General features: G+C 36.3%; 1 protein-coding gene across 3 annotated transcripts in view; it reads left to right on the top strand.

The window, feature by feature from the left end:
- The window catches only part of GALC (galactosylceramidase), a 32,870-nt gene extending 21,386 nt beyond the window's left edge, over nt 1-11,484 (top strand). For all 3 annotated transcript variants that reach the window (XM_042047177.1, XM_042047175.1, XM_042047176.1), the window contains exons 10-17: nt 450-577; nt 1,019-1,108; nt 2,395-2,484; nt 2,828-2,972; nt 3,459-3,639; nt 5,932-6,095; nt 7,747-7,823; nt 8,850-11,484. In XM_042047177.1, coding sequence (XP_041903111.1) covers nt 450-577; nt 1,019-1,108; nt 2,395-2,484; nt 2,828-2,972; nt 3,459-3,639; nt 5,932-6,095; nt 7,747-7,823; nt 8,850-8,993 — 1,019 coding nt within the window. In that variant the 3' untranslated portion in view covers nt 8,994-11,484. The remainder of the gene's footprint in view (nt 1-449; nt 578-1,018; nt 1,109-2,394; nt 2,485-2,827; nt 2,973-3,458; nt 3,640-5,931; nt 6,096-7,746; nt 7,824-8,849) is intronic.
- The last annotated feature ends 1,206 nt before the right edge of the window (nt 11,485-12,690 follow it).

The raw sequence follows: 12,690 nt of genomic DNA, 5'->3' as shown, positions 1-12,690 counted from the left end.
CTGCGTCATATTCTTCTTTGATAGTTTCACTTACTTGCTGAAAACCCTACTTAGTTATTCCTCATGGAGTTGCCCATCTGTGCTTTCTCTGGCTCAAATGTTTACTTTATTTAAAGAAAAAGAAAGAGATTTGGGAAAATCTAAACTGTGATGAATATTCAGATTGAATGGGCATGATTACCTTGTATAGTTTGTACTTCATGTCTAAATAATCGCTATCATTTTAACTGTTTTGTCTGCCACAGAGTTGGTATTTTTAATTTTGCTGTAGTATAATTCTTTAATCTTTTGTCTGACATAGGTAAAATTTGTTTTGGAAGTTCTATTACTTTCTTCCCCAAATCAGGTTTCTGTTTTGTCAGCATGTATGAGAGAGAGACTTAATTAAGCCTACAAATGGTACCATTTTTTATTAAGTCTTAATGATTATATTCTGATTTTTGTCTCAGCGCACACCACACAATTTACTCAGCCAGGGTGGTCATACTTGCAAGTGGATGGACACTTAGAAGGAGGTGGCAGTTTTGTAGCTCTGACAGATGGCCTAGGGAACCTTACCATCATCATTGAAACTATGGTATGTGCATCAGCAATTCCAGTGGACTATAAAAGTTAAAGGAAATGTTTTGTTATGAAGAACCTGTCTTGATTTACATAGTTCAGTATCTGTGAATGTTCTTTGATACTTGTAGCTTTATTAGTGACTTCACTAGAGGCTGTTTTTTCTATCTGAACTTTAAATACCTGGTTGAGACTTACTGGAGGCCAATATATATGCCATCTTTATCTTTTTATTACACGTTTAATTGGATGACACACTGGGAGGAAGTTACATCATGTGCTTTCTTAAAATCTGTATTCAAAATAAAATTATTAAACGAGTGTAATTGCAGCTATTAAGATAACAGTGAAATAAACTATTGCTTTTTAAATTTCAATTCTATGCTGTATGTTTTTAATGAATGTTTCCATTCCAGTAATGTGTGTTTCTTGTGTTACATTTATTTTTTTCCTTCAGAGTCATAATCACTCTAAATGTATCAGGCCTCCATTGCCAAATTTCAGTGTCCTACCTCAGAGAGCAACTTTCTACCTCAGAGGGTCATTTGTAAGTAGATCTTGAATACATTTGATCAGCCTTGTAAAATGAATTGCCATTCATATTCAAATACATGCAAATCAGTATCACAGGTTAACAAGAAATTAGCGGTCTCCAGTATAGGAGGCTGTTACACCCCGGCAAAGCATTCTACTTCTGTTTTACCATGAGATGCAATGTCATAACTGCAAGTGTAGAATTGCTACCTCCCAGTCTAATCATCTCTATATTGGAGAAGAAATGTCACAGAAGGGAAATGCAGCTAAATTTTTCTTTAGAATTTATCCCAAGGCTGGGTACTCTGACATGCTGACACAGTTTGTCGCGCCAGCATGGCCATGGCCTTTCTAGTTATCAGTTAATTTCCAGGGGAATAGCTCTAGTTGATTTTATACTGTAGGTTTTGTTGTTGCATCCTGTGAAGAGATATTCTGAGAATCTCCCAGTTGTTGATTTGTTTATTCTCTTTTTTAATCTCGCTAAAGTAAATTTTCCTCTGAAATGTGAACAATACTTTCACAGTGTAAACTGGAGGGAGTCATTGTTAGTTGATTTGGATGATTCCTTCTCAGAAGTTGACAGTCACTTATTTGGAATTGGATTTTGATTTTTTTGGCAGCATTAGTTTTCTTTAGGAGGAGAGAATTTGTACAATAGTTTTGGCAATAAAATGGTTCACTTAGGAAAAGTAGTTGAGTGTCAATTTGGATACACAGCTCCCTTTTGGGGAAGTATTAGGTGGCTTATCCAAACCAAGCTCTAGGCCACTTGCTTTGTTGTTGGTAACTGAAAAGAAATTATAGGGGTTAGGTGTGATTAAAATCTGATAACTAATATAGTTGATATGCTGTAGAATTCTGGAGACATGTAAACAAAATACTTTGCTCAAAAATTATTATCAAAGAACTAGCAACTAGACTGAAGGTCTCACAAAAGTGAAACCAGCAGGATATTATTTCAGTCTAGTTACTTCTAGGAAGAGGGCTTGTATCCAAGCTTGTATCTATCACCAATGTTGGTGATAGAGAAGCTAAAGATTGTGTTTGCAGTGCTTTCTGTCTTTATAAGCAACATTAGTGCATGTTAGGACAATGTCTTATTGATGTATAATCTATAGAAACGTAAGGCATATGTAATGGCTAGCTGAATAGAATTGTGGCCTCTAATGTGATCAACAGCTTTAAAATAACAAAAATTATACATCCATAGAGTACTGGTATTTCTCAAGTTGAATATTCCAGGTTGTTTATTTTGCTGTTGTTGTGTTTTAAATTGTACGGTGTTTTCTGTTGTAGTATATGGTGGAAACCCTTCAAGTGTGGCATTCTAGACTTGATTTTGAATCTGGAAAGTCCAGTCTTTTCCAGCAACTCCTTCCTGTAAAGGTAAGTTGATCAGTTCTAATTACAGTCCCTCTGCAGTTTCAGGTGTGTCTTTCCCTTTTGCTGAAACTCCTTGACCTTCATGCTTAAGCTGCATATTTAGGGCATGTTTTATTAAGGCTGTTTGACTGCAGTTTCACTGGCTATATATAAGCTTAACTGGAGGTAATAAAGAATGTGGGGAAAAGGAGTTTTCAAAGCAGCCCAGAGATACTTAAATGCTGAGGCAAGAAGATGGGATTTTTGCCTTAAATCAGGACTTCAGAGGATCTTCTTTACCTCTGGAATTTGGGTATTTTGTCATTTAGTTGTTAATTTTTGCAGCTTGAGCTTTCTTCAATTCCAGGTATGGAGGGGAAGATTTTCTTTAGATCTAAATGTGGATGAAGTCTACACTTTAACCACACTCAAGACAGGACGGAAATGCGATTACCCAGAGCCGCCTCCTCCTCAGCCCTTTCCTTCAAGTTACAAAGATGATTTCAATATACGTAAGCCAGAATTCTCTTATCCAAAAACTTAATTCATATGCAGATACAATTTGTGATGTAGGAAGGCAGTAAGTTATGTTATTTGAATTGTCTGCATGAGGTAGCTTGAAGATCTGTTTTGTTTTTGTTTATTTATATGTGTTTTTCTGACAACTTACACCTGTATGAGTGTACACCTTACGCCTGCAATGAGATGTATTTAATTTTATGTCTTAACTGGTAGTCACGAGCACCAATTCTTGATTCAGTTGGTATAGCTCATAACTATAGTGAACTAGTTTTTGGAAGGCAGATTGTGAAGAAAATAATTTACTTTGCTCATGTGTTTGCAAAACCGCTGTCTGCTTAAAAACTTCAATTTTGGGGATTGCTTTGATATAGCAACTCAAAAATGTGGAGAAAAATTTTCAGGGGAAATTTCTGAAAACAAGTACACAGAAGAAAAACAATGTTTTAGAGTTGATGTGTATTTTATTTTCTGAACAGGTAATCCACCTTTCAGTGAAGCCCCAAATTTTGCAGATCAGACAGGTGTATTTGAGTACTTTGTAAATGCTTCTGACCCAGGAGATCATGTGTTCACACTCCGCCAGGTGGTGGTTCAGCGGCCCATCACTTGGGTTTCTGATGCAGACCAGACCATCAGTGTCATAGGAAATTTTAAGTGGTATGTAAATACTATTTTGTAGTGGCATTTGGGGAAATGTCCTCCTCACCAGTGTGAGTTATGATCAGTTAATCTGTCTCAAGCCTCATTTCTCTTAGAGGGCTTTTGCTTTTGCCTTCAGATTCACTGTAGACATGTAGGAATGATGATTCAGAGACTTCTGAAAGTCATTGAGCCCTGCTTAGGGCCAAAGATCAACTGTATCTGTCTAAATGACTCTTAAAGGATGGGGAGTCCACCACATTTCTTGGTTGTTTAGCCCACCGCTGCACTATCTTAGAATGTCTTTTTTTGTTTATGTCCTGTTGGGCATATTTGTTCAAGCTACTTTTTTAGAATCATGGATCTGAGTTGGCATACTAGAAAGACCAACATGTGCCCTCAGTTTCAATATTTCTTAAACTGGACCAAAAAAAGGATTAATTTTAAACTACGTAATTTTGAGTTGTCTGTCTTATTTGTTAGCAATTTGGATCAGTTTCATAACTCTCAGACTATTTAATTGATAATTTGATTGTATTTGTTGCAGTCTGCCATCTTCTGAGCAGTTCCTAGAATTGTGTGGATTTGATGCCAATGCTGCTTAAACCACTTTTATTGCTGGGTGAAAGTAACTGAGGTTTACTGCTTTGACAAAAGTATGGTTACAATTGCAATTCTTTCTAGGAGCTATAAATTTGCTAGGAGCTACAATGATGGTAATTCAGAATTAAGCGGCATATTTTAGAATAATGTTTGTTTAAAATTAATAAGCATTTGGGAAAGAGCCTGTTAACTAATTATGCTTTTAATAGTAATCATAAACTTCGTGCTTAAAACTTTCTCTTCTGCTTAGAAGTCTAGCCTAAACTCTTTTGATGCATTCTTTAAAATAGCCATTCTGTCAGGTTTTTTTCACTTTGATTAGATCATTGATCTCACAAATGGTTTTTCAGAACATGCTTCACACTTCTATTTTCAGGCGTGGAGGTGTGATTGAATCAGTTTGGTCCAAAGCCTGAAAGAATATGACCCTCTTGTACTTGGAGGTTGTTCTTCAGTTATCTGATGTTTTTTTTTGCAGCCCTCTGTTAAGAAAAATCTCATATTCCCCCTATAATCAACTTTCCCTCATTGAGTAAATCATATTCAGTGATTCCTATAACAGCTACGCAGGATGTATTCTTAAATTACTGTACTGAGATTCCTAAAACCTTTCTATTACTTTATTTTGGTTCAATTTCTTTCTGAGTCTTCATCTTGTTTTCAGAACCAAGGTTGCTTCCTGAATATTCAGTTTATTATTCAAGTTTTACTGGTCTGTAACTTTTCATAATCCTAGTTCTCAATTTCAGGCCCTCAAGTTTGTTTGCTTCATCCTCAGTTTAAGACTCAACTTGTCCCTAGCAGATATTTTCAACAATGAGAGCCTGCTATTGAAATTCTGAATCAATCTTGCATTAAATTTCTCTGTGGGATGATACTTTACTTCAGTCATCAATGGCAATTTATCATGATTCAAATTCAGGATTGTTTAGTTGGTTGTAGTTTGGATTTTAAACTTGTACATGTGAAAGCTTTTTGTTCTCTTATCCTGAATTTGTTAGTGTTTTTCTCTGATGTTTTTATTGAATCTAGGTATATTCTGAAGGTATTACTGTGTAATTAATTCTGTATTGCTTTGAGTCTCTTTATAATGGCTTAAGGAATATGTGGGGGGGTCTCTTTTTTAATACATGGGGAGGCAAGAAAGTAATCTTGTTTGTGTAATGACTATATATTCAAGAATCTGGTACGTCTAATAGCATTACATTAGAATGAAAACTCAGGTAATTCTTACCATTACGTTAGAAATTAGCAGAAAAGTTGCTAGAATAAATATTCTCTGAATCAGTTATCAGCTGAGCAGCTGTCAGAGTCTTTTCACATTCTGTAAATAATTATGGATAATTTTTACTTCTTAAGTATGTGAACTTTTGGATGTATCTGTATTACAAGTGCTTTCAGACATGGAATGTAGATTTTTAGTTTGAATATCCACTAATAGAAGTAAAGAATGCTTTTATTTTTTTATGGTTAAGAACCTTGTAGTGCAAGTTCGGCAACGAGGAAGTTGTGTTAATTTTCTAGGTGCTATTTGATGGTTCTGGTATTACTTTGCTTTATTTGCCTTTACAGCTCTCATTGCGTGCATAACACAGTGCTTTACTGTTGAGCTGGGGTGTCATCTCAGGAAAATCAAATAATTTCTACATACTGCCTGCTCAAAAAAATGGATTCCTTTCTTGTTGAAACACTAAACTTCTCTTGCAGGGTAAACCTGACAGTCACTTGTGACATCTACATAGAAAAACCACGTGATGGGGGCGTGTTTATTGCAGGAAGAGTTGACAATGGTGGGATATATGTGCGACGTACCAAAGGAGTTTTCTTCTGGGTTTTTGCAGATGGCACCTACAGAGTCACTGGTGACCTAGGTAAGCAGCTCTTTGCAAAAGTGGGTGCTGACATATGGACATGTCATTTTGATAACTTTGATAAAAATGGGTAATATTCAGATTTTATAGTTCATCATCACTACGAATTTAACCTGTTGTGTTCTAATGATGGCCACTTTTCATATGTGGAGAAAGCATTTGAAGGCTACTGGCTGGCCCATTTCTCAGGCTCAGCTTTCTGGAGTTTTTGTTTTTCCACTGACAAAACCTGTTTTATGTTATTTTGCTTATCATAAATACTCTGATACAATATTAATTACAGAAAGATTTGATCTGTGTTCTAAACTACACATTTAAAAAATCCTGATTGACATGAAGTGGGCTTTTCTTAGAGAGCGGTTCAAGTCACTGTACTTACATATGGCTTAAGTGATGATGATAAGTGGCCTCCTGTTTCCTCAAATTGTGCATTCTCCTGTTAATGTAGCTCAATGGAGTGAGCACGTGTTCTACTTGTGATGCTAACATTCATGTGTGTTCATCTGTAGAGCACTTGACAGGTACATGGAAGAGTGTATGATAACACTTCATCAATAGCTAAAAGTTATTTTCAATTTGCTTTGAAATAGTGGCATATTTAGTTGTTTAAATGCATTTCCTATCACTTCATGAGTATAAATTAAAATTTTCAATAGTTTCTGATGAGTCAAATGTAGCTTCTAGACCTACAGTATATCTGATAAGATAAATTTTTTGTGTTTGGGTGTCTGTATTCCTTTCCACTTTTACCATGGACGGGTAGCATAAAGAAGGTTTTACATAGCTTCCCTTAACAGACCAGTGCTCCCTTGCAGAGGAAGTTAGACATTGCAAGACAGACCTTGCAATGTCTAACTCAATATAAACTTAAGTTTCAGCTGTATGGAAATGCATACTTGTGTTTAGGATCGACTCCATTTTTCATTTGTAATAAGAACTAGCAACATTACCTGATTAGTTTCTCAGGCTGCCAGAAATGATTTTTCCTAGATGAAATGAGTGGATTTTGATTAACCATCCAATTATTTCAGGCTGAGACTCTTGTTACACAATATGATAATTTTTTCTGTACAGCTATTTTCAGTCATCTTTATATTTTTCTAGAAGGGAGCCTGAATGTTAAATTATCTTGCAGCAAAAACTGTCTACTGAATAATTGAAGACTTGTAGCACTTAATTTTTTTCAGATCTTCATCTTCCCTCCAGGTGTCATTCACACCCCATTTTTTCTTAGCTTAAATTTTGAGTAGAACTAAGCAACATGATAGTGTGACAACTCAAACCCTGTGATTTAAAGTAGTTACACACAATACAGAAACAAGAAGATCTATAGAGCAAGCAGAGCGATAGCTGCTGTCACTCTTTGTGAACCCATACTCTCCATAGAGTGAATCCTCATCTCATGCCAAATTGCCAAGAGCATTGGAGATGCTCTTGATTGAGAAAACAGTTCTGGGAAAACAGGAGAGTGCACTGATAATGCAGCGTCCAGGTTTGCATATTAAGCCTTCCATGCTGCAACTGAAATTGATGAAATGTCAATCCTAAACACTTCTGAAAAATAGATATTTTATCTTTTTGCTGGCTTGGTATTTATCAGTTTCAGCAAAGGGCTGAAGTAACACTTCACTAACTTAAGTATGTTTTGCAGCTGGAGAAGAAATATTAATGAAAGGACTTTCCGGTGTCCGGGATAATGCATGGCACACACTTACTCTCAACATTCAGGTAAGGACATGGACAAATAGCTAGAAAACCAGTTATGAAACTTTCAGTCCTAAATGGCTTGGGCAAAACTGTGCTATGCTATTGGTGGTGTACTTGCATTAGTTTACCCTATTTAAAACATAAATAATGTCTGTTATTTTAAACCAATATTAAAATACCATACCGAGTTCTGCTGCCTGTAGTTTTAGAGAGATCTTGAGAAACTGTAGAAGGTACAGAAAATGATTGGAAAGCTGAATTGAAAGCTGGAGGTAGAAGGGTCAGAGAGGCAAGTCTCTTGTTTAATCTGACAGAAAGATGATGATGTGACTTCCTATTCTTAAAACAGTCAGTAAACTACTGAAGCAGCCTGTGTTAAAAATCTGTGTCACACCAGTTCCCTTTGCAGGCTAAAGCCTTGTATGTGGAGCTAGTAAAGGACTGGGGAACTCAGATAAGCTGAGTTCCTTCTCTACTGTGGTGGAAGAGCGCGGGCATTGTGTTACTGTATAAAGGGGCTGCAGTTAGTGAGAAGCCTGTCCACATTTTTTTCCTTCCCTCCAACTCCACCCTTTTTGACCATAGTGACTTGGTGAGGAAGGTAGCCCCAAACTGTACTTTAAATGTCCCTGTGCACTTTAACGGGTGTGATATTGGTGCAAGTATCTAAAAAGCTTTAAGTTCCTCTTCTGAATGCCTAATCCCTTTGTCTAACATAACCTTTGCAACTGCAATTGGCCTGAAAGGTAGGGACGCTTGAATGCTAGTTTACCTTTCAGGTTCTACACTGAGTTAGCAAAGCTGTGAGTTGGGGAAGAGGAGCCTTTTATATATTCACTGTAAAGGCATTAGATCTGTTTCACAGAGCTGATAGACACCAGAGGATTCTATGCACTATTTAGATGCATCTCTGCATGAAAAATGTGTGAAATGTGGTTGAAAGTTGACTTGACATCTTTCTGCTTTGTCTTGTCTCCCATGTGAGCAGGCTCAGTGTCTACATAGACCGTGGATTTTACAAAGCTAACATTTTTCTTTTTCTGACAGGGCAATTCTGCCTCAGGACTGTTAAATGGTTATCCACTCTGGGAGAATGTCACCATTTCGAAACCGAAGAACGGCTGGGCTGCTCTCGGAACTCGCTCGTTTGAGTTTGCACAGTTTGACAATTTTCATGTTGAAGCTTCCTGAGGTGGCTTTGGCATTTGGAGAACCTGGTTCTCATGTTACTTTGAATAAGAGCCAAGTCAAACTTGGAGGAGAGCGGAGTGCTAAACTGTGATTGATCTGTTGGCAAAGAGTCTGTATTTGGCCCTTATTATTTGTTAAAAGTTTATTTGAGTAGGTATCAACATGACAGTACCTTTATCCCCTGCTATGGGATTTTTGCCCTTCAGTTTTTGGGGGTAAATTTTAGTTCAAGGTAATGATGAAAACAAATTCATGGATTTAAATATTGTTAATAACAACATCTTAACTTACCAGCTCACTTCTGAGATAACTTTAGAAGTTAACAGCAGACAGATGCATCTTAAGCTGCATTTTTTAACACTTCCACTATTATGTCCATTGCTTTCACTGTGAAAGAAAGAATTAAATGCCAGTAAGCCTTACGAGCCAGTGGGCCCCATACTTTTGTAGGTCTATCATTCTCAAATTTCATTTGGATAAAGTACCTAGATTTCCTAGAGTAAAAAAAGATGTTTTGTCTGTGTTTTGCTGCAGTCTGTGACTAGACATTACAGTACCCCAAGTGCATTTGATTACTTCCAACTTTCACTGCCAGCCCTAAAATATATCCCATTTTCAGTGGAATGGAAATGTGCCTTATGACTTAGCAGGGAGTGCAGGATGTGGCTTACTTTTAATCTACCTCCTCTTTCCAATGAAGGGGTTGAAATGGATGAAAAGATACCATAACTTACAGTTTGTTGATGATAATATTGTGGGGTTTTTTTGCATAGTGCAAAGAGTATTACATTGCATCATGGATATTTTCATGTCAGGTCACATGTGGAAACTGACCTTTTGTTCCTAGCAACTTGGGCAAACACCTCTCTCTTTTGATGGATTTAGAGCTTTGAATAGAAAATAATTAAAGCATAACAATGATATTTATTTTATTATATTACTGTGGCACAGAGGAGATATGCATAGTATCACTTCCTGATACAAAAGAAATTAAAAAAAAAAATCAGTCTTTGCCCATAAGAGTTTGCAATGTGATCATAAGGTAAGTGACAGTAGGTGGACACAGAAGGAATTGTTTAGTGTGCTGAGCAGTGCTAATGACACTACAGTGTATGTTTTTAAACTTTTCCTAGCTATCGTGAAGTTCAGAGGTTAATTCAGAACTTTGGGAATGGAGAGATTCTGTTTTGCTGTTGCTTCATTTTTTTTCCCCCAAGTTACTGTGTTATAAAAAACCAAATAATTGAGAATACGAGGTACAGAATGGGTTTTTCCTCACAGACGTTTGCAGTTCAATTGGCTCCAGAACTTTTCTTGTTTGTTGTTGGTCAGTTTGAATGAAGGTGATGTCTATTCCTCTAATGAAATGTGCTTCCTGTGTCCATCTACTTTTCACATTCACATGCTGTTTAATTGACAAGCAGGTCGTTCCTCATACTTGATAAGGCTCTAGCAGCTATATGAGGCCATTTGTAGCAGGCAACATCTGGAGAAAAAGATTTGCAGTGTACTTTGATTTACAGAGATTATTCTTCTGATCCCCTTTATTTTGAAGTCTGATTCCAGTAATTGTTAACTTCAGTCTTTGAAGTTGTCATCAAATATAAAGTTGGTGTAATACAAATCATTCCTGGAAAATTTTTATAAAGCTGATCTTCCACTTTCCTTTTTGGAAAAGAGTGTTTAAAATTCCATCTCTAGTAAGTAAAAATGTTGTGTCTTTTAGCTATTATATTGATACTACTTATTCATACTTGGAAATTTCATACATGCCAGTAACCTTGAAAAATGGTTTAAACCACTAAACTTTAAAACTCTAGCAGAAGGCTTCCAAATGTTAAGTAAATGTTTACTTAAGTGGGTGGAAAATGAAAGGCATTTTTTCCACATAATTTTCAGGTATGGATGCAGATCTGTTCATTACTTGCTTGATTTCCTCAGGAATGTCCCTGGTCACTCCCCATGCGAAGGAATCTGATTTTGGGTCCTCATATTCAAGTAATATGAGTATGATAATCTCAGAATAAATTTATTTTAGCTGTGATAAATTTTTGTAGTTGGATGCTTCTTGCAGACTTCCTGGTAGCTTCTGTGGCTGCAAGCAGTGTTTGTGTAAGAGAGAGATCAGCAGTGATGGAGTTATTCCAAAGGAGCTGTCCATTTTTTTAAACTTTTAATGCACTAGTGTAATAAACTGTACTGTTATATTGTGTACTAAACACAATGTATTTTATCACTGGAAATGTTGATTTTTTTTTTTTTTTCTAATCTTAATTTACAATGTTGAGGATTAAAGTGTTATGAACAGAGTAAGTGATTTAATGGTGACATAATGTTATTCATCTTTATATGTCTGTAATTCTTCACCCTTCAGTAGACTGTAGTATGTTTGGCAATAACCAGCTGTCGGGTTTTCACTGAGGGGTGGATTTATGTTGTTGATTATAAATGCTAATCATTCCAAATGGACAAATAAAACACTTAAAAACGCTTTATTTGTGCAGAATGCTTCTGTAAATGGGCCTTGGTTTTCTCCAGTAAGAAAGCTGACAATTCTTCCATTGTGATTTCTGATAAATATGCTTGGCATTAACTTAATTGGATTGGAAGAGTATAGCCAACCAGTCCTTATTAAAAATATCTCAAAATCCATATGCAGTAGGACTTGTGCTATTGATAAAATGATTTTCTTATAGCACTCAATACACATTTCGCTTTTTTCTGTTTTTTTTTGGTTTGGATTTTTTTTTTTTTTAATTTAGTGAAGGGAATGAAATTGTATTTGAGGACCAGTGATGCAAAACTGCTGAGTACTAAGGTCTTGTGAGATTTAGCTGAAGGTAAGTTTCTAGATGTGGAGGCAGACAGTTTTGTAAGGATGTACTTTTAAAGTTTAAAGGCTTTTTTATTTTGAATATCCTTTTGAATCTAGCTTCAAACACACTAGTTTTTTTTTTTCTTTAAGCTAAACTTTAGGATTTGATTTTACAAGGAAGGGAGAAATTCCATAGAGCTAGTTCTATTTCCCAGTCCATCATGCCGGTAGATACAACTTACCCTGGAATTACTGCCTTCCAGTAACCAGCTATGTGCTACCACCTGCACAAAACACTGCATCAAAATCAATTCTGTCCCTTCTCTGCCCACCCCACCTTTGAGGTTAGACACGAGCAGTTCTTGGGGATTTCAAACTCCTGCAAAACACAGGGACTCCTTTGCTTTAAAATGGCAGGAAACTCTTTAGGCTTCCCATGATGGTTCCTTTTGCAGCTGCTTGCTTGTATCTCTGTATCAAAAATAAATTTCTACTTTCAGATTTGATTTGGAGTGGTAGTGGTTTGCTTTTTCCTTATAGAATCAGTTTTACTGCATTGTAGCAGCAGGTCTGTTGTTTTCACTTAATAAATTTTCATTGTTTTACTTGGAGTTTCTATCCAGAGTCCATTTTCTGGAGGGGTGTGGGTATTATGAAACCAACCATCATAATTACAGCTGTCTTTGATGATTTTGGCAGTATGGCCAAAGAGGGGTAATGCTTGGGGACTTTATTATCCTCTCTTTGATGTTTTGGTCTTTTTGATTTTTTTTTTTTTGTTTGTGGGGGAGGTTTTTGTTTGTATTTTGGGTTTGTTTTTAAACCCTTCGTAAGTACTACATTCATACGTGTCTAGCACATGCTGGGAGTGGCAGACAGGCA

Source organism: Corvus kubaryi, unplaced genomic scaffold (assembly GCF_017639235.1).
Source record: "Corvus kubaryi isolate FWS band 111438036 unplaced genomic scaffold, C.kubaryi_AGA036_p1.0 66, whole genome shotgun sequence".
Taxonomy (NCBI): domain Eukaryota; kingdom Metazoa; phylum Chordata; class Aves; order Passeriformes; family Corvidae; genus Corvus; species Corvus kubaryi.
Note: the sequence above shows the minus strand (reverse complement) of the source record. Positions and strands in the feature narration are given on the sequence as shown.